This window comes from Lichenostomus cassidix, chromosome 9 (assembly GCF_008360975.1).
Source record: "Lichenostomus cassidix isolate B80296 chromosome 9, HeHo_3.0, whole genome shotgun sequence".
Classification (NCBI taxonomy): domain Eukaryota; kingdom Metazoa; phylum Chordata; class Aves; order Passeriformes; family Meliphagidae; genus Lichenostomus; species Lichenostomus cassidix.
The window spans coordinates 16,904,058-16,929,432 of NC_139490.1; the positions used below are offsets into that span (position 1 = coordinate 16,904,058).

The following is a 25,375-nucleotide window of genomic DNA, read 5'->3' on the forward strand; positions in this document are numbered from 1 at the left end:
AGACTACTGTTGGTTCATGTTAGCCAAGAAAAAGTTCACAGCCAACTTGCCAGGCTCTTGATCGATTCATTACATTTCATTGTAGCCGTTCCAAAAGCAATGGGACTCCATTCGTGCCAGTGGGGAATTTAACTGAAAATAGATTGGATGAAAAGGTGTCAGTTGGCCAACAGTTTTAGTCATTGCTACTGTCCAAGATGAAAAAGGATCCAGGTTAGATGTCCACCAAATTCGGCAACAAGTACTTCATGCTTTAGGGGAGCATCTTTCTTTTTGCACTGGAAAAGGTTTTTCCCAGACTTGTTCTATGTGTGAAACTCAATGCTACGGAATGAAAAGCAGCCATAAAGGATATAGTTCCTCACCTATGGCTCTTAGTCACTTTTTTTGATGGATATATTTCTTCAGCATATGACTACAATAAGCAAATCTTTTTCCTCTTTTTTTTTCCTCTCCTCATCCTTTTCTGCAGCTCTATTTCATCTATTAAAGTGGGAAAATACAAAGGAATTCTGGGATCTGCATTCTGTGCACTGCTCAAGCAGTTCAGCTGACATGAATTTGATACCAACCTTAAGAAACATCAGCTAAAAACCATCTACATCCCTCAGGCCACCCAGGTCCCTTCAGAATCAACTGACTAAGGAGGTAATATCACTTACCTACCACAAGCAATGGTGATCAGGATAAGTATTGCTGCAGCACCTTGAGAAGCATGAATGTCCAGTTCCTCTCCATTCCTTGTTTTTCTCCATTTCTTGATTTACAGGTATAACTTGTTTTTTTTGTATTTCAGCAAAAACAGGACATGATGCTGATCCTTTGATGAACCACAACATACCTCCAATTTACATGTGCACACACATAGTGGGGCTATTTAAAGCAATCCAAGGCCACTTTTTACCCATTTTTCCTCTCTACACTGAGATGCAAGGTGGCATCATTCCATTAAAAAAATATTGAAACAGTAACAAAATACAATCAGCCTTTCCCAGGCTTTAGAATTCGTACTTGTCACTACAGCTGTTAATACTCCATTACATTGCCATATTAAAAAAAAACCAAAAACCAAAACAACCAAAACTCATTAAATACAACACTGTTGTAAGGTGGGTGGTTTTCCTCTTCCCAACAGACAAATGCAACACATTTTTTACTCCAGGAAGCTGTTTAGTTCCCAGAGTGGAGCAGAGCCTCTGCAGGATTTGTTTTTCTATCTAGGGTATCGTAATTAGGATTTGGACTCCTTCATGCAACTTTCACCTAAAATTCAAATTTGTCTTTAAACTGAAGTTGAATTCAACTCCAAAAGCTATTACTTCACCAGTTCCTCAGAGCATTGCCCACTCTCCCACACTCCAGCTTCCCTGCTGTGTCCCCTTGGCATTGATTGAGGGCTGCTGCAGCCCAGCCCTTCCCTGCTGTGCATCACTTCTTCCTCAGACCCTTTGGCACCCCAGCAGGAACCTGGCTTCAGGCTCTCCTCAGGTGACTGCAGCAAGCAATCTATCCAGATTTCTCAGCATGTTACGAGCACAGCCTGACAGCCAGGCTAACGTGACCCCTCGAGTTCAGCCAGGCTCCTCACCCAACAGCAGCAATGAGTGTCTGAATGCCAGTCAGCACAAGCCCGCTTTGGTACAAACCTTTATTATCTCACACCTCCTTGCCACAGCTATCATTGAAACAACTGACATTCATATTTTACAGGTACCATAAAAAGTTACAAAGTGTAAACTATGCTGTGTAGTTCACAAAGTAAAAATACTTGAGGACTGACTTTCTGCCAGCGGGATTTGGCACAGAGGTGTTCACACGCAAGGGAACAAGCAGGTACTCCATCCTGAGCACGTCAGGGAGGCTGTGTTTGCATGGTTTAGAGGCAGAGCTTCTCCTGCTGACGGATGGCTGGCTTCCCTGGGATTACCTGTGGCATTCAAAGGCACAAAGAGAAACACCCCACGAAGCAGGCTCCAGGCAGTGTGGGCATCCCACCAGGAATCTGAGTGCTCCCCAGTTCTTCCAGTGGCAGCTGGGGGAGGGAGTGTCACAACTCCTACAGCTGCTTGCTCTTGCCTTGTCCAGCGGGAACTGCAACTGGAGATTCTCACTCCAACAAACATGGGCAGCCTCCTGGGGGCTGCAGCAGTGCTGGGGTTGGTAGCCATGGTGGCCAAAATGGGTCTAAGGCTGCCAGGGCTGTGGCCTTTAGGCTCAGGGTTGCTTTACAGATCCACATATTAACACAAGAGTAAAGATTTTATAAAACCATGTCTACCACGTTTAGAGACAGAAGTTCCATTTTAAAACAATCCTAGGTACACTAGGCAATTGGTTAATAAAAAGTAGTTTGGAAGGACCACCATAAGCAATATGTAGCAGTAACTGAGCAACAATAAATACTTGAGTTGTTTGGAGATTTTGTTGTTTTTTTGGGGGGGTTTTTACCATCTCCATTGTTACAAAGCAATGAAAATATCAGTATCCATAGTAACACAATCCCTACTTGTTCTACCTGAGCCAGTTACACATAGTGCATACAGCCCACAGATAATTTTCTCATGGAATTCAGAGGAAAGCCTGTTTGTAGGGTACCCTTTAGACAGATATTGCCCCAAAATCGATATCCACACATTCCCTAAAAGTTTGGGTTAATTTGATAAAAAAAGACTATTGTTACTTCCCATCCTCAACCCAGCACTAATATTTTTAAATTTGCAGTCTGATCTTCTGTATCATTAAGGTAATGGAAAAAGAACAGACTGAGAATGAGAGGAAATATCTCATTAGAGAAGATGATCTAGGAGAGAACAGTCTGACACAGACTCCAAATTCTCCTTTCATGAATAATCAGTGCTACTCAACAGGGCAGGCAGCAAAGAGTCAAATCCAAAGGAAATTTCACAGAGCTGGCTAAGAAAAGCAACTGCTCAGGGATCATCACTTTGTACAATCCTCAGGCTCCTGAGACCCCTTCCCAGGTAACAAACTTGCCATGTCTGACCCCCCGAGAAACACACCCTTCACAGAGCTGAAGCAATCCTAAACTCGTGTCAAACATGCACAGCCTCAGTGCTTCCTCTTCTCAAGCCCTGCTCCTAAAACCCATTTCTGCTGGATGATAAGCCACCACTCCATATTTTCCATGCACAGAGACCAGAGATCTCAACCCAGAGAAAGGTGGACAGTGAGTGAGGAAGTAAGATACCTACACCACAGTGATCATCAGTGACCAGCAAAGGCATGGGAAGGGAGGGCAAGCACACATGGCACCAAGAAAGCTCAAGCAGAGGTGAATTGTGGGCACACTGACTGCAGTCTGTCAGAGAAGAGAGACTTGTTCAGGCACTGCAAATTCCAGCCCTGGTTCTCAGAATGACTGTGTCATCCTAGAGAAAATGAGAGCAGGACTCAGTGGCTCAGTGTTGTTTACATCTGGATGACAAATTGGCACTGAAGGAAGAGCCCTCTTAAGGAAACCACCTGGTTGCTGGAGGGTTTTCTGGAGCACATCCGCTCTGGCTGGCAGATCCTTGCTTGGCTTTGGGGCACTGGTTCAGTTGGAGCTACTTGTAGAAGTCAAGATATTTCCCCTCTTTTCTTGAAACACCTTCATCTTGCTAAGATTTTTCTTTCCAGAGTTCTACCCTGTTCCCCAAGCCCCAGCCGTGCTGCTTCTAAGAGCCCATCAAATACACCATGTGTCCAGTGCTGCTATTCCTGGAGCATCTCAGTGCTGAACTGAGCCAACTGCAGATGCCCCAGGCTACCTGGCAAGCCCATGCATGACCTGTCAGAGCACCTACCTGATGTAATATTCAGGTACCAAAACTGCTTAAAGCAGAACAAGCTCTTCACTAACATCAGCTCTGCAAAGTCTGCATGCAGACAGAAAGCACGTACAAATACAAGAATTTATATTATAAAAATTCAGTAGTATATTACAATTCTTTCCAAACACAATAGTCTTGAAGACCTAGGCATTTTCACTGAAAAAGAGTTTGGCTAAGATTTTTTCTTTTCTTTTCTGAAGTGGATATCCACATTTAGGACAAAACTTTCCTCAAATCCAAGCACCTGGTTTATACAGAATGCATCCTCTTAACCTGCTGCACACTAGAGCTGTGCTCACACTGCCTTGGCATTGCAGCTGTGCCACCCTGCAGCACAGCTTTACACATACTTCCCTACATCTGTCAGCGGGGAAGAAAAAGGCATTATCAAGTACACTTTCCTTGGATAAGTTTCAGAAGTGACAGAACAAATTGGACTCCCTTTCCTTCTGCGCAATTGCTTGACATATGATAATTTTTAATTGGCACAGGATGAAGAGTTCACATGATTCCCTTACTCCTCCTTTCCTGTGCCTGCCATCTCTTCTGGGGCTGAAACTACCAAAGGTGCTTTATCTTCCAGACTTATCATCCAAAGCACAGATTGTCCAGAAAAGTCACATCATTCAGTGCTTCCCACCACCCAGCACACACACACAAAAACTCAACACACTGTTCTCCAAACAGAAGGTCTGCTCTGCTCCATGACTTGGACAAACCATTTTTGTCAATACCCTATTTAGGGCTATAGGCTCCCATTTATTCTTGAATTCTCATGTAAAGGGGTTTACAGTAGCCATCTGCTGCAAATATACACCTTCATTTCTGTGGAAGAGGAGCAGGGGTTTCTGATGTTCAGAGAACAACCTGATGTCATGTTTGATAAATGCTGGTGAATCTCTCAGCCTCTAATCAAAGACTTCTTGGGTTTATACTCTTGCTAGTGATCTCATGCTGGGGCAATTTCCTATGCTCAGCTATGGGTAGGTACCATGGTGGTCAGAACATCTGTGTTCAGTCTCTCCCTTGCATTTCTGGCACACATGAACCTGAAAAGGACAACTCAAAACAAGACTGGCTTCGAGGCTTATATCCCAATGATTCCTCCCTCACCCCCACCACCCAACAAAATGATAAAAATCAATAAATCATCTAATAATCCCTTCTTAAAAATATTCCTTACATAAGGATAATTACAGATTGCAAAATATGGATTGCAAGAAAGACATCCTTCAGCAGACACTGTTTCTTTGCATGAGATTTGGAATTACAAATTGTAATTTGCTACTCGAAGATGAGTGATTTATGCTCAGGGATGCCATAATTGCGTTTGTGTTCTTCAAATAATTTCCTTAGTTTCTGTAGATACAATGCATGTAGCTGATCAATCTCTTCAGTGGTGGGGTTCAAGTTCTTTTTTACAGGGATGGGGCTTCCTACTGTAAATCAAACACAACAGCATTAGTTTCATTGTCATCTCCTTTTAGGCAGAATTGCTGTCCCTTCTGTAACAGCTCCACCACAGCTCCCAGACAGATGGCAGAATCACAGCACAATTTTCTTACCCTGGGGCCTGATCCTGCCTTTCACAAGCCTGAGTCCTGGGCCTGGTTTTCCACTTCCTTTTGCTCAAGTTCAAGTAAAATGAATTAAATACCCCCACTATTTCAGTTCAGCAGCAAAAAAGCAAGTGATAAGAGTTATAAGCTCTAACTTGAAAGAGCAGTTGACACTTCAAGATACAATCTCAAGGTTTATGTGCTGTCTACAAGCTCAACACAGCATTTAAAAAAATGTGTTTTCTCACTGTCTTCTGTTCTGATCTGAATACTAAAGCTACTCAACATGAGGGACATGCTTAAGAGAACAGTGGTGCCCTCAACCACAAAGTCACATGAACAGGACTGAAGGAAATATTTATTTTCCAATTTATTCAAAATGGATATCACTGCACCAGATATGTTGTTGGTGACCTCAGTCTAGGGAGGGGTAGCACATAAATCCCCTAAACCCTGTGAGGTGTCTGAACCATCCATTGCCCACAAATGTCCCTGGAACCAAAAAGTTCTCCAGCCGCTGTGCAAAGCCTGCTGCCTATTCCATGGGAGGTGCCTCCACGGAAATCCAGAGGGCAGCCTTCTCTTCCACAAACAGCTATGGCTAAAAAGCCTGTGATATGCTAAAAGAAGCTTCCCATGATCTCAGTCTTTCCTGTGTTGTTCAATCACCAGATTTTGACAGCTGTTCTTGCACTGGAAGCACCAAGACCTTAACAGACCCAATTGGGATTGCAGAGGAAGTCTGTAGAAAAACAGAGCTAAAAGCACCCCCAGGAGCTTTACCACAGGCACCTGAAAATCCCTTTCAACAGATATTGCCACTGCAGATTGGATGGTGATGACTAAAGGGAAGCCTAGCCAGACCCACAAAGAGCTGAGCCTGCATGTTCCAGCTGCCAACAGCTCTTGGGCCCTGTGTGGTGCTGAAACTCAGACTTTACACAGCTGGGGTGAGAACCCTGCCCTGGATGAAGCAATACCTTAGAGGGGTGTGAAATCAATATACCTACAATACAGGATTTCTAGAGGCAGGACTGGATATAGCAAACTACCCCAAGCCCTTCTGCAACAGTCTCTTCTCCCAAGAGTGGAGATTTCTTGTGGAATTGAAAGCTACACTCATCTCTCTAATATTGTGTGCAGCTTTAAGGAACCTGCTTCCTGTGATATTTTAGAGTTGTTTCTATTTCTGAAAAGCAGTAATAAAAACAAAAGTAAAGGAAAACCAAAAGTACTTCACTCATCAAGCCCAAAATACTCAGACTTCACAGACCTTGGCTTAGCTGAATGGCTTTTGGATCCACAGCTTCTGAACCAGGAGTGAAATCACCCATACTTGGCCATGTTGTCAGCACAGCTCATCAGTTCAGGTGAGCTCACTGTGCCTCTGCAGCTCTCAGGAGTTGAGCCAATACTTTCAAAGCCATGTTGAGCCATACCAAGAACATCCCCCACACACTTCCAAAGACACAGGGACATTGTGATAGTTCTCAAACATGGGGAAAGAGACACTAAAGGCAAAGGATTTCATGAGGTCTTACAAATTCTGTTGCAAGACTCTGGTCTTGCTGATTTGTAGCACTCCTGTGCTCTGGCATGATGAAGAATTGCCTCAAAGAATAAGACATTTTAGCTTCAGAACAGTCCTGGTGTCATCAGCCCAAAGAAAAATTGCAGACTATACATCTCATCCAATACATCTCCTTCCAAAGCTTTGATAACTTTTTGGTTTTAAAATAAGCAACAGTTTTAGCCTGCTGGTGTACAATATGGGCTTTAAAAATTAAGTTTTTTCAAAATATTTAACTGCATGAATTGATAAAACACAGATTTGCATGAAATTTAACATAAAAAGAGCTACCTTTTTGTCTTAAACATTTTTTATTTGTTTCATACTGTAATCTGCTGTGGTGGCTGTGCATCAGCTGGAACACCCAACTACTATGTCTCTGCAGAGCTAAGAAATTAAAGTTTTGGGCTTCTTACAACACAACTGCAGCATCCAGAACCCACAGCAACAGCTGCAGAGCTGTGGCAGCCCTTTGGTAAAAACTGGACAACCCTTGGATCTCTTTGTGGATTGTTGAGGATAGAAGCCTGTGGATAACTGAGAATGAAGAGTGAGATTTTGCCTGGGACAGAAAGGGGAAAGGGAGAAAAGAATTGCCCCTTTTAATTGGAAGGACAGCAATTAAAAATAGTTTAAACCTCACATACTTGCTTTAGATGCACAGTAATCAGTTCTTTCAGTTAGAGCAGATATATAAATTTACAGATATTAGCAGCACACTGATGCATTTCTAAACATTTGCAAACACATTAGAAAAATGCAGGGAACTTACCAACAGTATGAATAGGTTGCCTGTAAGGTATTAAGCCAAAACTGTATTGGAATACTCCTCTGGCATGAAATAGTGGTAAAGCAAAGCCCATTATCTTTTGCAACTTCTCCTGTACATTTCTGAGCCATGAACCTTTGGGGTTTGCAACTTGCTTGAATAGTTCATTTTCACCGAAGGAAAACACCGGGACCAGATGAGCCCTGTAAACAAAGAGGACACTGAGAATGCTACATCAGCCTGCACTTGCACTGCAGTTCACAGCAGCAGCATGGAAAGTTACACAATAACCAGCACAGAAAGCTTCAGCAGCTTTAGATTTCATCAGCAATGGGCTTTCAACTCTTCTCATGTGCAGCTGCTTTTTGGATACCTTGGCTAGCTTGTGTTTGAAAAAAAGTGATTGGCACACAACTAGCAACTTGCTTTCGGCAGTATTTAGTTAGTTGGTATCTATTGCAACTTGCGACTGCTCAGAATTATGAAAATGAGTGATTGCATATATCATAAGTATGACTTTATCCACCACCATTTCAGCAAGTCCACCCTTGTTGCACTATATTTTTTCCCTTGGCAAGCAAAGAAACCTCATTGCTAACCTTATAATGCTCCCAGCTGGATGGCATCAAAACCAGATCTTGGCTTTGCTTTGTCTTTTGACCGGAGTAATGTGTGCCCTTGATTTCAGCACAAAAACCATGATAAAAACCAGACACCCTCACAGACACGAGTGCAATGCCAAATTCCTCCTCTGCTGTCCAATTCCCAGTGAAACTCTGCTTCTTCTGGACTTCTTCGAAAACAGTAGCCTTAATCCATCATTACCAGAGGTCAAATCCTACCCACAGAAATTATGTGAACTCGCTTTGGCTCTTGCACAGCCCAACAAATTCTCATTCAGTTCATGAATTGGCTTGGAAGGAAAGGCACTGACTAACTCCTGGACAAGCTACTTGACTGGATGGAATCAGAGCAGCTGTCTCTAGCAGGTAAATGCACCATTGTATTTAAAACCTCAGCTGCAGTATGGTTTCTGATTAATGCTAAGTTTCATTAAATATTCTACAGAGTTTAAAGAAAAAAAAGTAGAGTAATCCTAAGCACTCTCTGAAGGATTCAGGGATGATTTATTTGCTCTACTTAAGTCTTAGTTTCGGTATCTTGACTCTATTCAGCCCCCACTATCTTTGAGAAAAACCTTACTGTAAAATAGCAGTATTGCTATAACATTGTCAGAATGAATTTCTGCAGAGCTGTGAATGCCTGAGGAGGATGCACTGAGGACAGAGCTGGCTGGAAAGCACCGGGGACAGTCCAAATCCACCTGCACAGAATAAACAACTGCTTGAACAACTTCATTAGCCTAAGGGGCCACACAGACTACCATTCCCATATACTATTTGGACTAATATCTACTCAAAGTTTCTTTCTCCAGTGGATTTACCACCGAGTCACCTGTAAAGGAAATATCATAAAGCCTGGTACTTACTGTGGCTGTGTAAACACTCCACTTTTTACTACAACACTAAGACAAACAGGAACATCTTGTGGTGCAATAGCATCCTGACACTGTGGGATTTGTTTTAATCTGGAGAAGGCTTTTGCAAGATGCTATGTAGGAGGCTGAGACAGAGAAATAAGTAACTTATGATTGTGAAACTAAAGATAAGTTAGCTGATTCATCACTTGTGTTGTGTCTTCAGGATTTCTTCACTTCATATCAGATATTTGTACTACCTTGGACCACAATGTCTTTTGCAGAAGTGCAGAGGACTTTTGCTGACATATTCAGGCCACATTTGACAAGCTCCTAGCTGAGGAACACAGCTTCTGTGTGCTGGCAGCACAGGAGCCAAGGCCAGAGAGCACAGCTCTCTGCATTCCCCCTTCCTTCCTCTGTTGGTATTTGATGCTGCAGATCACGAGCACCAGGAGTGTGTGCAGGCACTGATGGCAGGTGGTTCTTCTCATCTGTGTTCCACAAGCCTCCTTTGCCCCTTCATTTCCACTGGGGTTGGAAATTTTCTTCCCATTTTGTTAATTGTTAAAAACAAAACACTAAAACCAGAAGCAATTATTGGATGCTGAGTCTTTGGGCAACAGCTCTGCTACAGTCACACTGTCCCACAGCCCTGCTGGAGAGATGTAAAGTCAGAATTCCTATGCTTCATGTAGAAGCAGTTTTTCTCACTGGTGTTTGTATGAATGATTTGTAGCCTGATGGTTACAGTGAGTATGTGAGGTGTAGCCCTCAGCCATGCAGGCTGAGATGGGCATTGTCACCCAGAGAAGGGCTCTAGAGAGCTATGACCCTTTTAGAAAGAGGAGGACCATCACTGGAATCAGAGTAAGTGAGTAAGTAAAGGGGTCATTCCTGTGTTTTGTAAGTGTCCCGCTCTTGTTGTTATGTGTTGGAGATAACTTTTGAAATCAAGGTCATGAGAGGCACAGGTGTATCTGATTTCTCAATGCAAATCAATTTAGATGAGAGATAACCACCAACAACCTTTGTGATCTGACCAGACATTTATCAACATGCTCAGAAAAAGAAAAAAAAAAACCTAAGTATTCTTCTAAACTTTATGGTTAAAACAAATAAAAGCTAGTGAGAGTGTTGAGGTTCCCACTGAATTAATCAACAGTTGAGCAAAAATTGAGTAAAGACTCATTTAGGCACTAAAGTCCTACTTGAAATACACAATAATTTTTTCTGGGTACAAATTAGACTAAAATGTTACATTCTATTAGCAAACAGGTCCTTTATGAGAATTCCAGTGATAAGTACAAGAAATCTCCTCGGAATTTTGGTACAGAACAGTTTCTAGAACAAAATAGACCTTAGCATGCAGTGTAAAAGCAGAGAGCTCCTCTTCTCAGAGACTACCTTTTCTCTAGTTAATAGCTTAAAAAGCTGTTACAGGTTTCTCAAAACTAGTATTTTTTTCTTATTGCTTCACATGTCAATATATAATCCTAGGAGCTGTTCAGAAAGTGTAGCAGGAGCAAATCATTGGTTCCAATATTTCTAATATACAAACCTTCTACCTACACCAGTCCAGAACAAACACAATAGCTTATACCATTTAAATCACTCAAAAGGTATTGATACCATCTCTTTAATTACACACTGATGGCTGCTTGATAGTAAAAAGCAAGCTAGTTTTTCTTGAGGTTTCCACAAAAAATTCCCAGGAATTTACTTTTGCAAATGGCAATCTTCAAAAGAAAGTCTTTAGAATAATGGTGAAAACAAATCTTCCTAGACCACAACTTTCAGTGATTTAATAAAGCCGGGCTGGCTTTCCAATTTGCTTGTTTGTTTGCTTAAAATGATAAGAAAATTCAACCTAGTGTATCTTCAATTTACAGAACAGAAAGCAGAATGTTTGCTCTACTCAGCAAAACCAGCCAAGGTTTACTAACATTATTTCATAATTCTTACTCTTTGCTAGTGCAAGAAACAACTGAAATGAAACAACGAGATATGCTAACAACACCTACTGATTACAAATTATGAAAGTCAAAGGGAGCTTTCAACATTCCCAGATTTGATCTAGGTGGACAGACTGGCTCCAATGCCAGATATCTGCATGTTCTTAGACAAGTAACCCTTTCAAATTCTCCAATTTTATATAATATGAACTATATTTAAGAATCAATCTGAGTTCCCAGCATGCTTCATGGAACACCTACCCATGTTTCAGGGCCATTTTAATAAAGCCCTTCCTCTTGAGGATGTTCAAGGTTAGACTTCCAGGATGTGCATTCAGAGATTCCTCTGCTCCTCCAATCACAATGACAGATGCATGGCCACCTCCTTCATTATTCAGCACATATGAGACACTTTCCTTGGATGCAGAAACCATTCCTACAGAAGGAAACATTTTAAGAGTGACCACTGGATCTTTATGTACAAGTACAGCGGAATTTAGAAATACTCTTAAAAATATAAATGATGTTTCAAAATTATAACAGCACAGAACACATCTCAAATATTTGGGTTCAACCTCCTTACTCTGCAACAGATTTGGTCTTGGGCAAGTGCTTTGATTTCCCACTGATGAGTTAAATGCTGTTGCCTATTGCAAGAGTTTTGACTTCTTCAGGGTGTGCTCTTCTGCCAACTTAACTCCCCCTCAGAGAGACTCTGTGCCTGAGAACAGAGGTGAATGTCAGCAGCTAAAGCCATACAGTAGGTGCATATAAACACAGTCACAGAGGGGTTAACAGAATGAATAGAGGACTTGTTAAACATGGAGCTACAGCGCCAAGCAGACACCTCCATTCTTTTCAAAGCCATAAAGCAGCAGCTCCATCTAAGGCAATGACACGGCAGCATTAGAAGAAGCAGAAAAGGCTTACTTGTACCATTCCAAATGACTGCATCAGCTCATTCTCTAGTAACCAGACCCCAGCACCCACCAATATTTAGGCTACAACAGCTGGTTATATGAAGCTTTTCTGGTACTCCTGCTGATCCAGATATTTCTAATCAGAGGCACACTGCTGTACAAGACTTTATCACTGATGTAGATCTTGCTCTGTACTTGGTGCATTGAAATATCCCTTTGCTAACAGATGTGCACCTAATACTTCAAAGACTCCTGTTTGCCCTAAGTTTTACTTCAAAGGCTCATAGTGGTACCATTTAGTCAGAAGCCATATTTAATTACACTGTGTAGAATTCATATAATCTAAGTGACAATTTAGAGATCAATTCTAGTTTACATCGTTGTTGGTTTTACAGAGCTGGTATCAAAACACTCTACTGGATCTCCTGTTACCTGCTTGGTCTTTTTTCTAATAGGGACATTACAATGTGAATTTTGAAAATTTCATAAGAGAGGGACGATGACTGTGATCTGCTTTTGAGAGCTGGCCAGAAAGAGGAATAGCTTGCTACTGGAGCAAGTTCAGACCTCCTCAGTTAAAAGCTACCTCCATTTGCCATATTTGTCTACACAGTGCTGTTACCCTAAAAATGCATCCGACCAGAGAGTCACAAATAATTCAAATGATGCTTGTTCAGCCATCAGCATGCATTTCCCCTGGAAAGGAAAGCAGGAGCTGCTGCCTTTCCCCAGGATAAATTTGTCTCCTGCTGAAGAACTGCTCTGTGCTCACACTGCAGCCCAGGAGTTCCACAACCGCGCTTCCCGAGGCAACAACTGCAGGATTGGAGAGAGGCAGAAAAAGACTGGGAAATGAAACTCTGTGCTAGGAGCATGGCTTTCAGTTCCATGGAAGATTTTGCAAGTGTTTTATGATTTGACTGATGACCTGTATTACACTAAACGTCCCCTCTTGTTTATCAGCTGCATACATGGGAAAACCGAGCTCCAAAGCTGGCTATCCTTTAGTGTGCTTTTTACTGCAGTTCTTTCTCATCCTGCAGGTAAATATTTGTTCCTATGGGCCAAGATGCCAAAAACATGTAAATCTGACTTCCAGACAATGATTAAAAGACAGTGTTTAAAATTAAAATGTTCTACCACTGCCAGTCCCTCACTTAGCAAGCCTCAAAGAACGCCCTCAGAAATAACATTTGCATGGAAAAGCATTCTCTGATATGTTGAAGTATACATAGATAAGTAATTCTGATTTTAATTTAAGCAACATCCTAGGCAAGTTTCTGTGAATGGAGCAGTGGAACAGCTTCTCTGAGATCACAGTGTCTGTGTATTGCAGTCAGAAATAAAACCAGATCTCTGTCTCCCAAACCTAGTCTTGTGCATCAGACCATACTTAAATGCTGTAGTTGAGTGAACTTAAATAAAATAACTCCTGTAGGAAACCACTGCGGGGGAACACTAGTCCTGATTTCATTCCTCTGTTGCCCCAACTTGATTGCTTGTTATTTTTATCTTTTATTACTGCAGTACCAGTCATGAATATCACCCCTTTATGACAAATGTTTCTCAGAGCACAGAAAAAAGGTTCCTCTCTTTAGAGTTTACATCTCAATTAAAATTACATAAATTTACAACATGGAACTTCAATCAGAAGCAAGTAATTACATTCTGAGTAGCAAGATATTTGTAATGTGTAAGACTAAGCCCTACCAGTAAGAGATTAGCCTGAATTTATTTTACAAGCGCCTGATCAATGACTAAATAACATTACAAATTATTATGCCCTTCTTGAATATAACGGGTACTCAGTACTGCTGTCTCATAGTTCAAAGGAAAACCAGCAATTTTTTTTCAGAAAGAAAAGAAAAAGCTCAGTGATATAGTTTACAAAACTATTAATAAAACCTTTCAAATTGTTTTGCCACAACAGTTCATCATAAAATAGAGGTTAAATTTAGCACTAACACTGATCCTTCTGAAATTACTTACCATATATAAGTAGAGGAATAGACTCTACATTTGTAACAGAAGCTAAAATATGGAGCAACAGCTGAGACATTCTGCTTTTACCTACCAGCACTCATTATGTATTCTCTGAAGAAGGGACAGCCAAACCAGATGGGCATGATATGGAGATATGGAGTAAGCCCAGGAAATAAATTTTTGAAAGTAGGATCGGTGCAAAAGTTTCCGAAGGCTCCAGCTACCAGGACCCCATGGGGGTGAAAGCCAAGTAAGTAGTTGTGATTTGGGTTCAGATCTGAAGTTTTTACAAGCTGAAAAATAGAGTCAGTGGTGGGCATTATAATATTTACCTCAAAAACAACAGCTATGGAGATTGTACATTGACAGGACACAGAAGCAACGACAGTGCATTTCCTTCTGAGCACTTAAAACTACTGTCCTGTTTTACAGATAAACAAAACTTAAATAGATGTGTCAGGATACCATTTACTGTGCTGAAGCAACAGCAAGTACCTTGCTTCCTAACCATCAAGCTGAAGTAACAAGCAAGTACCTTGTGACCCAACAATCCAAGTAGAAAACCAGACCCTGTCCCTTTTTGTCACTAAATCTCAGATTTCCCATGTTTTAAAAAGAAGTTAAGTTCACCCTGGAGTAAGTATTAGAATTTTACCAAAGATGAGTCTTAGACTTTTGTCTCGTGGCTATTCAAGCTGTTTGTAAGAAACGTTTTACTCACATGAATGGGAAAGTATTCCCTGAAGTACTTCCAAACAGTCCAGCTTCTGACCCAGTGGGACCGTCTGCCCCCAGCACATGGTGTACCCCAGTCAAGGTAGAGCCACAGCAGGTACAGAACAGCAAGGAACCAGAAGTTGCCCAGGATCAGGAGCACAAATAATCCACAGCAAAACTCTGCTGCAAGAGACAAAAAGGGAAACCACAGCAAGCATTAATCACACCTGTGTCCTTTTAACACCCTGATTTTTTTACAGATGTTTCTCAAAATGCATACAAATTGAACTCATTCCACTGTGTTGCTCCACTGGGGGTGAAACATCTCAAGGATGTATCACCTGAGTCTATTATTTCTCTCTCTAATGCACAACTGGACATTTGATAACTAATGTATGGTAGAGAGCATCTGGTTTACATGAGGCAGAATGAAAGGAGACAGCAAGAGCCAACAAGGATGCGATACTCCAGAGAATGAGAAGAAGAAAGCAGAGCTGGGGAAGGACAGAATGGAGAAAGAGAGCCACAGCAAGATCTCTTTTCTAATGAAAGCAGTGTTGGGCAATCATTTGCCATTCTGTTTCTTAGTTTTTCTACCTATAATATAGGGGGAGTAGTTCTACTCCCAGCCAAAAGTGCTATCACTGGCCAAAGAGATGCACTAGACAAGACCAAAACATCAAAAGGTTCAGCCAAGAAAGATGTCTCTCTAAGTGGAAGTTCAGTACTGCTAAGGAAACACAACAGCAGGTTTAAGTCCTTCCACTTTAGCAAGAGCCATAACATCCTGCTACAATAGTGATACACAAGAATTTTATTATACAGAATTCAAAGAACAAGCTGTTTGGTTAAACAATGTGTTACTTTAGGCCCAACCTTGAAATAATTACTCAGTAAAACCCTGTGGACACTTTATCTTTGTAGAATTTGTAGAATTTTATGCTCTTGCAGCAACTTGAGCAGCTCTGGACAGAGATGTCTGAGGAGCAGGACCTGCTGCTCTCTGCCCTGTGGTACTCTATGTCTCACAATTGACTGGCTTTCATGAGGGCAATATCCTGTGAAGTCCTAGCAGAGGTTACACCAGTGAACTATACCAAGCTAAATAAACCAGTAAGTAGAGCAGAATTAAAAGAAACAACAGGCAATTATTCGGCTCACACAATGTAAATATCTCCAAAACTGAAAACTTTAGAATAAGCAGATAAACCGAGAGTAAAACCCACTCATCCTAGTTCGGATCACCTTCATTCAAGAGAGTATTACTTGGGTGTTGAAAACTCAGCAGATTCCCTAGACTAAGCAGGTTTTGAGCTGCTGAAATTCAGAGCTTAACCTGCTCTATAGGCACTCTTGTTTCCTCCGACCTGAATACTTACTTTTTCTGAACTTCAGCCAACTTGTCCCTGTGCCTAGTTTGACTGTGCCTTCAGAATAGAATTGGATATCTTGTCATGGCGCAGCTGAGAACTATCACAGAATCCAGAAACAGACAGAGCAAGCAAAGTTGCTGGTTAGATTTAGGAGAAAAGAAAGGGATAAATATTCACATTTCCAGCAGGGATATGAGCAGAAAAATAAGGAATTTCATTTGCTCTGAGGAAAAGAGAAGGAAATGACCATAAACAAAAGCAGAAGCAGGATCAAATCTACCATTTTGAATACTACTCCATTCTTCCATACAGAAGGCTCACTTCTTTCTCCTCAAAGAAGCAACCTCAGTCTTGCACAAAAAAGCACTTGAGTAACAGGCCTTAAAAACTACCACAGCTAACTGAGGCCCACAGACCCCAAAAGTCAATGTGGAAAACTCACAAGTTCTAAGGAATATCACTGATATATTAAGAACAAGTAACTCCGGGGAAAGATGATACTCAATTCCACTGCTCCAGATGGAAAACTCACTGGGAATCCCACACTAGCATCACTCCAAAGTAGGGCACAGAAATTTGTTGAGAAGTCATTACCTGTTCTTGAAAGAAAACATCCTGAAACTACAGAAATTTCCAGGAATGCTAATCTGGACAGGATGACAAGGTTCACAGTGAAAAAATGAGTAAGTATGATAAGTTTTTTAAATCACCATATATTAATTAATTTCAAGCTGTAATGTAAAAATTGGTATTTCTATTTCCTACCCTTCCTTCCAGAAGCACTTTTGGCTCAGCATGAATCACATGGCTTTTTACTATCAGTTTCCTAGCAAATAGCTGAGAAGTGCTGGAGCAAAGCATCCTTGCTGTGAGAGCTAATTACATCAGCAGTGAGAAGGCCCAGATAGCAGTACTTAATCCTATGCAGACAAACATACACAAGATCAACAAGCCTGCTGCTTTGCTTTAGCTAGGACACATTCCTGAGTGCATGCAAGGTATGGGGAGATAAGTATGCTGTTAGTACTTCCTAAGGGGAGCTCAGCATCTTGTAGGACAGAGTTGATTACTGCATTCCCAATGAGACATGTAAGGCAAATTCCTTTTAACATACCTCCTCATTATTTCAATGAATTAGCAGCCTGCCAGATGAGCTAAACACTGATGACTCAAAACCATTGAGCCTATAAACACAAACCTGATGTTTTCTCCTCCAGACAAGACAGTGAGTAAATAAATAGCAACCATTTAAACCAAATTCATAAACAAATTCCAGGTAAAAGGTGAATAACTTGGAGTTTGTCACTACTGAATCATTGCATCCTTGGATGTAGTTTCCAGTGTAGACTCTAAATACAATTTTTGGTTGAACTTGAATAAAAGCTTTGAAAACTAATCTCTATGGTATATTGGAACTGGGAGGGGGAAGGAAATATTGATCAAAAGACAAATCACTGCCATGGAACTCTTAGCACTGGGTTTGTGAGCCAATGTTGGTGAGTCACTTTCCCTCCATTTCCCCATTTACAATATGTGGATACACATATTTCACAACAAATGGATGAAAACCACTCTATGTGGTGTTAGTTACCAGTGCTGGCAGCCATCCTGCCTGATGATGTTTGTACACCTGATGCTTCAATCACTAAACAGGCTATGAGTTTGCAGCCAGGGGCACCAAATTCATAAAATAGTTAAATACCAGCGATAGAAAGAAGGAAAACAGCACATTGAGTGAGGAAATACAGGTTAAGTCTGGAAATTGGAAGCTTCAAATGCATTTGGAGTTACTAAGGCATCAAAAACTGATTAATATTTGTTGACAAGGCCATTGAATGTAAGATTGTCCCTAGAAGAAAAGTCTCCCACTAATGCAACCTCATTTCTTACATCTGTGGACACAAGGGAAAATAAAAAACAAAAAGAAAGATGACATATTCTTCAACAACCATGTTGATGTACCTACAACAGGACAGTGCTTTTCTCATCCTTAGTTTTCAGAGCAGCAATGTCTCTGAGCTGGGTTGGGAACAGAACTTTGGAGGGAACACAGAAGAATTGCACAGTGATGTTTTCATCGCTAATGGACATTTGCTCCTCTATATTATCCCTCAAACTACCACTGATCGGTTGATTTTGGCATTTAAAAAAATTATTTCCCCCACTTATGGGATTCTTTCACGCAGGAAAAAAGGATTAATCAGCCTTAATTTCTGAAAATAATCTCTAAATTATTGATATATATAATAAAGAAAAGGACAGAAATTTAAATGAAGTAACACCTACAGCAAATGGACTCCAATATTCCCACCAAAGACAGACCTGAGACAACAGGCAACACCTGAGAAGAGGCAGCCTGCCAAGGCAATAGTAAGCAAGTTCGTGCCTCAACAGAGTATTGCTCTGCAGCTTTTACATAGAAAGCCTCTTTTTAAAAAAATAGACATAATGTTAGTACTGTCCTGTTTAGAGCCTACTAGTCTGTGCAATTCTGTCAATACGCAGTTTTCCACCAGTAACACGGGAACTTGCTGATACTTTTTATCCATGGCAGATATGGACTCCCAGCAAAGAAGAAGCTGGGAGTTTATTTAAACTAAAGTTTATTTAACTACACTGGAAAACTGTTGATGCCCTCAGGAATTTGGTAGCCATGTCCAGGACTGAGGTAGCTGAGCAGTGAGCATTTGTTGAATATGTATCAGTGTCCTGTGAGGGCCTTTGTCAGGTTACTGGTCAGAAGGGAGCCCCAGTCACTAGGATATCTGAGCATTCCTGCCAAGGAAGCTGTATCTCAACAGTGCAATGATAACAAACACAAACCCTCAGATGCCAAGATTTGGAGGCCTGTTTAAGCTGAAATTTGTTTCCAGTTCCTAAGACCTTCCACTGGCAAATACTGATAAACTAGAGATACAGAGCATTACACACTACTGACTTGGAGATAGAGTGGTCTGGATGCCACAAATCCCCAAGTTACTAATTGCCAAATTGTGAGACAGCATGTCAAATTTAGTCTACATATCTCCCATTTCTTTTATTTCACCTTAGGCATTCACTACCACTTATGTTCACATACAGGTTGTCAGGCCAAGGTCGCTGGCCTGACACAGCAGAGCCATTTTCTCTTCTTATTTTTGAGAGTTACAAACAAATATACAGATACACGGTTAAATTTTCTAAGACATAGGTAACAGAGTAAGCATTCCTAGAAACACTAGTCTGTAAGTACCCTGTTATTCTCTGTGATCACACTACAGTCCCTGCCCGTGGGCCACCAATAAACCTCATAGATAGGTGAGCAGAGAGTGACAAAACCAAGCAGCAATACCAGCCAGCTTGCTAGGAAAGGCTTATGGAGCGTAACTCGTTTTTCTTAAGTAGCAAAAGAGTTTTTTAAAAAAAGGCTTTGAGGAGGAACAAGACCATATTAGTTATCCAGCTGTAGTTGATGAATTAAATCAGCATCAGATAACAAACCACCATGGCATGCTGGGGAAAAGGTTAAGACTTGCTTTAGCACATTACACTGACACCAGCTTTCTCAACACAGAAATCAATTACTATTCTAGCAGCAATATCTCACTCTGTGGTAAATGTTTCATCATTTCTATTTTTTTGGGGAAGCCAGATCCACAACTCAAAACTGTCTCCAGGACGTTCAATTAACAGACTGCTTCATCCTACATACACAGAAGTTTAATCACTAGAAAACAGGATGTAGTTTAATATATACCAATGTCTTCAGCATATTATTTTGTGGCTTTGTGCATATTAAAGTATACCTTATATTATGTACTGATTTTGTATTATTAAGGGTTTTGAAAACAAACACAGCAATGCCTGCACAACAGTCACTTCCTAAATCCCCAGTGAGGAGACCAGGGACACTGCTGGGCCCCAAAAGTAAGCCTTAGAAAATGCACCATTCTCCCCTACCATCACCTGATCTCAGAGCACCTGGTATCTCTGTTGTAGGGTTAAACTCTCATTTCCTTCTCTCATTGTCTGACCCAAGACACCACCACCCCACCCAAGCCACCCAGTTCTGCATTTGATTTTGATAATGCTCAAACTCCACTGTCCCTTTTCACATCGGGAGCACAGAAGTTAGCAGGAGTGTAGCTCACCAACTCACGTAGCTCTATTTTCTTCAAAAGTGCTGTCACTTGATTTGTGTACATTAGAGAGAAAGGAAAGCAAAAAGCTAAAGCACCAGGAAAGCAGCACTTCAACCAAACCTCACTGATGTTTCTTTGATTTAATGGTTTTGCCTTTAAATGAACCCTTTGATCCACTTCCTGCCTGGGTACTACTCACCTCCTGATACAAACTGAACCTCACTGATGATGTGCAGTACTGAGACACACAGCTCACACACCAGGGATAAATCACTGCTCAATTGCTGAGTGAGAAACAGAAAACCTACACCTGTTCCCAATAGGAGGATATCAGACATAGTGGTAAATGCAGCAAAATTAATTCAAAGTTCATACTAAAAATATTTCCAAGCTTAAAAACAAAGTCTTCCTGCTTCCATCAAGCATATCCATTGCATTCAATTACAGTGACAATTTCTTTTGTGCATGTGAACCATGAAACCTATGATTCAAAAATGGAGGTGATGTAATCTCTTTGCTTTGTCAGTCCAGCAGCACTTACAGGCTCAGAGATTTCATTTCTCCAGGTGACTTTCTGCCTGGGGTTGGGTTGGATAATGGCACAGAGTGATCAAGAGCAGACGGCAGCCAGCTTTACAGGCAGACATGGTGTGGGTGTTGCATGAATTTGGAAAGAGGATAGACCTGCCCCAGGACTGTCAGCCCCTGGCCAAGCAAATGGACCTCTAATAACAGTAATCACAGGCATAAAACTACGATCTATAAAAGTTGTCTGGTTTGGCTTTTTCTCCAAAGTAGGTACTATGAAATTGCGAAACATCATGTATTTGCTGTTTCAGCAGTATAATACTAATGGCTTGACGTTATGTTTCAGCCTGAAGTGGTTTTGGATTTGCGCTTAATACTGTGAGAAATAGCATGATTTTAGCATTTGCCAGTTTTCGGTTTTAACTGCTTTAGTTTTCTAGACTCAAGACTGATAACACTTCTCTTTCAAAAGACAGAAGCCTATTGAAAACACTTTTCTGTTTCATGGAACTTACACCCAAACTTTTCTGGTCTGCTGCACTTGGAGATCATAAGAAAGGAAACCACATGGCATTTTCAGCCAACACACGGTGGGAATCTGTTAATGGGCATTTCTCTCATCTAATCCAGAAACTCTTACGTACACATCCCAGTATTTCAGAACTTGTTTTTGCTTCTGGTGTCATGCCCCTGGATAACGAACAGGCAAATCACTGTTACAATGAAAACTTGTCTTTTCCCTTTGAGGGTGAACTTTGGCAGCTTGCAGTACAGAACAAGGAAGCACAGGAACTTACAGCCAGAATTTTAAAGAGGTTCCTTTTGTATATAATGAAATTCTGTGCACATCTGTACAGCTTTTTTGAGACAGAGGCATGTTTACTCTGCCTACGCTGCACAGCAGAAGCAATGGATTTGTAACACAGATCCAGCCCAAGCTGATATGAAGAAGCATAACTTTGCTTGTACCAGGTTGCTGCCGATACTTTTTCAGTATTTGTTGACTGCTTTTCTCTTTCTACAGTGGGCATGAGATTTAGTCTTCAGCAACTATTGAATGTCTGTATTTCAGGCCAGCTTGCAAGTCACACAAGCAAGAGGGCATTTTCAGTCATCAATTCCACAGTCTCAGAAAACCATGCAGCACTACAAAAAAGTAAACCTGGAGAGAAAGGGGTTTTTACATTTCTCAACCAGGAAGATAAAACCAGTGCTTGATTTTCAGAGCCTTCTATCCAAGCCACATTGTGAATTCTAAGTTGTAATGGGCTCACATTCCCCTTGCAGCTTACTCAGTGTGCCAAAGCACTTTTTCACATGTCACTCCCCAGATTTAAAGCATATCATTAACAGATTCAGCTTTTATCATTCAGGGCACTAATTTTTAGAGCTATCTTACTTTATCTGTTAGTCCTATCGTTCATTTTACTAAGCTATGGCACCTTACAACATACCTAGGTGGACAACTTTAGCAGCTAAGCCATTACCCCATTTATTCACTGCTCTAAACAGAATCCCTCTATCTATATCATTAATCATTAGCTGTCATAAGGTATTATCTGTTCAAGTTTTCACATGCAGATATGTAACACAAGACAGACAATCAACATAAGATGGTGCTTGGAATAAACTAGTTCCAGCCACATGCAAACCCCCAAAGAACACCTAAGCTTTCAACCTATTCCAGAATGAGCTCACACAGTATTTCACTTGTACTGGGGCATCCCCTCCCTGATTTGAAAGTGTCACTTTTGAATTCAAGAGCTTACAATCAATGTTCCCATATTTTTGTCTGTTCAGGGGAAAAAAAACAAACAAAAAAAACCCAAAACAAATTTAAAAACCCCAAAACCTGAAAACTCCAGACATAGGGCAGTCCAGAACATCAGAAACCAGCCCATTTCTCACTACTTTAAGTCATTTAGGATTCATCCACCTGAATTTTCCTGCAGCTAAGTAAAACTTTTTGGCCAGATCACTGGCTGCCCAATCACTGAAAGCGTCCGCCTACGAAATGACAAGGTCACCTTGGTCAGCTCTAAAGATAAACATCCCCGTGAAGCACAAGCAGATAATTATTATTAGAACCAAATTGTTAACCAAGCATTCTTGCAAATAGATTTTTTTCATGAACTCACTATACTCAGCATAACCAGCCATAAGACCATTTCCTTGCTGATTTTCCTTGGCGTTCCCAGGCAGCGCCAGCTGCAGAGAACAGCTGCCTACTCCTCCTGCTAAACTACAGAGAGGGGATTTTCTGCATCCCAGCCACTTCTAGTAAGCACAGAAAGATGTGGTTTTCTGCAACAGCATTGCTTCCTTTAGGAAAAGAAACAAATTGTTTTCCTCCACTGCCCCTGAACTTCCACTGCACTAGAGACTGGAAGAATGGCTCATGCCAAGACCTAATTCAATAACAAAAAATTAAAAATACAGACTATTTACAATGTAGCCATAAACATAAACTGGTTATAATTTAACCACATATAATTTAGAGGTAACAGAGCATCTGCTCATAAATCTGTGAAGATGCTTCATACCCTCTACACTTGCCCCAAATCTTTCACGTGTGGGCTAACAAACTAAAACAAAAAATAATCTGAAAGACATTGGACCATATGAAGTATAATATATTTGCAAGATATACAAGGAAGATATGTGCACACTCCTTTTCTCCTTGTAAATCCTAAAGCATAGATGATCACGAAGTATTTCCAGTAATGCACAGGTAGTCAGTGGTTCTGAACCTCAGAACAGATTATTCAATAACCCCTTCCCAATTTATACAATCCATGGATTTACTGTCATAGAGTTAAGGCTTATCTTACCTTATCAAGTGATTCATTCATCAACTTCAAGATACCTACCCATGTGAATAAGATTTGCTGCTGTGAATAGGTGATTAGTGATAGGTGTCTATTAAGATAATAGGGACATTAATCATAGAGGAACAATCAGTGGAAAAAGTTTACCCATTAGGATTAGCAACACTTTCTTAAAGCCGGTGAGGATATTTTTCATATACTTACAGAAGTGTCTGAATTTGAACCAGTTCACTGACAATCCCTATTTTCATCACCTTGTTAAATGAGAATTTTATTGAACTCCAGCATATAAAGTTATTTTACGAAATTACTAATGAAAACAGCATCAGTCATGTACCAGACTTTATGCTCATGTTCAATAAAAAGTTGCTGTCAGAAACCTACTGGGCGTCTCAATGAAGCGCCACGGACACTAGCTTTTCAGGATATTTGAAGAAGAAGCCATAGAAAGAAATAGACCAAAAAAAAAGAGAAAAAACCATCCAAAGCTTTCAGGAAGAATGAAGCACGATGCTCTTGCCCGCCCGGGGATGGCCGGGGAGCTGCTCGCCCCCGGTCGCTTCTGCACCCACGTGGAGCCACGGGCTGGTACCCAGCGATGCCCACAGGTAACGCTGGTCACGGAAAACGCCGCTCCTTGCCCTTTTCTCTCTGGGGCAGGAAGGAGGAAAGCTGTTACCCAGGAGGAGGAAGGAGAAGATCCACTGCAGCACGGCGACTGTCTGGATCCTCCTCTTTAGAGGGATGTTGATGGGGGCAAACTCGACCTTCATGCTGCCGGCGGGAGAGCAGCGCGGAGTCACCTGCAGGCTCCGGCTCCAGCCGCAGCCCGAGCCGCCGCACCTGCCCGCTGCGCGCCGCTCTGTCGCGGCCCCGCCGTGCAGGACGCGCCCCTCCCGCCGCCGGCGCTGCCCACGGCCGCGGGCCGGCAGGCGGGGACGGGGAGGCGGTGCCGCCCGCCCCGGCCGCGGGAAACCTGATCCCGGAGCAGGGGCGGACAGAGCCCGGGCGCGGTTGCGGGGGCTGGCGGCTGCTACACCCCCTCCTCACACGGGCGGCCGGCGCGGCTCCCCCCGCCCGGAGCTCCGCACGAACGGCACGGGGCGGAGGCACGGCGGCTCTGTCGGAGCGAGCCCCGCGCCTGCGGAGCCAGGTGAGTTCGCTCACCAGCCCCTGTGCCGCTCTGGCGGGCCGGGCGGGCTTCTCCCTCGGAGCGGCCGGAGAGCCGGCACTCCCGGGCGTGCTTAAGGCTCTTACCATTAAAGAGCTTACGGAGCTGACCCAGAACTCAGAGTTCCTGCAGTGCTTGGCGTCAAGCCCCTCGTTTCTAATTAAACCAGCACACGCACAGCCTCCTCCCGCCCGCGGCGCTTCGCCCGGGATGTCCGTGACAGGGATCGTCAAAATATAACTTGGGAATGAAAAAGAAAACACCCCCCGAAACTTGCACAGCGCTGCCCCTGTTGATCCCCCCTTTGCCATGGGGACAGCGGCACCGCCGGGGTTCGCCATCCCCCGCGGGGAGCAGGGACAGCACCGGGACCCGCGGTCCCCTCGCGGGGAGCAGGGACAGCACCGGGACCCGCGGTCCCCTCGCGGGGAGTAGGGACAGCACAGGGACCCGCAGTCCCCTCGCGGGGCCGGGCACAGCCGCGCTCCCACAGGGGCTGCCCCGCCCGCCCAGCGCCGCTGACAGCGCGGGGTCCGGGCCGCGGGCTGATGTCACCGCCGTAGCTGCCCGC

General features: G+C 42.3%; 1 protein-coding gene across 1 annotated transcript; it reads right to left on the reverse strand.

The window, feature by feature from the left end:
• Positions 1-1,634: 1,634 nt before the first annotated feature.
• MOGAT1 (monoacylglycerol O-acyltransferase 1) lies at positions 1,635-24,632 on the reverse strand. The gene is made up of 6 exons (XM_085069661.1): positions 24,313-24,632; positions 14,788-14,966; positions 14,158-14,359; positions 11,425-11,599; positions 7,735-7,934; positions 1,635-5,272 (listed from the first exon to the last, which is right to left on the reverse strand). The coding sequence occupies exons 1-6, from the start codon at positions 24,404-24,406 to the stop codon at positions 5,118-5,120; spliced, it is 1,005 nt and encodes a 334-aa protein (XP_084925787.1). The 5' UTR covers positions 24,407-24,632; the 3' UTR covers positions 1,635-5,117.
• Between the last annotated feature and the right edge of the window lie 743 nt (positions 24,633-25,375).

What these genes read in the sequence shown, in the direction of transcription:
- MOGAT1 (XM_085069661.1), bottom strand. Translation starts at nt 24,406, where the DNA reads ATGAAGGTCGAGTTTGCCCCCATCAACATCCCTCTAAAGAGGAGGATC. An exon ending in AGAATACATAATGAGTGCTG is followed by an intron (nt 11,600 to 14,157) that starts GTAGGTAAAAGC and finishes TTCCTTCTGTAG; the next exon opens with GAATGGTTTCTGCATCCAAG. An exon ending in GCAACCTATTCATACTGTTG is followed by an intron (nt 5,273 to 7,734) that starts GTAAGTTCCCTG and finishes TTTGATTTACAG; the next exon opens with TAGGAAGCCCCATCCCTGTA.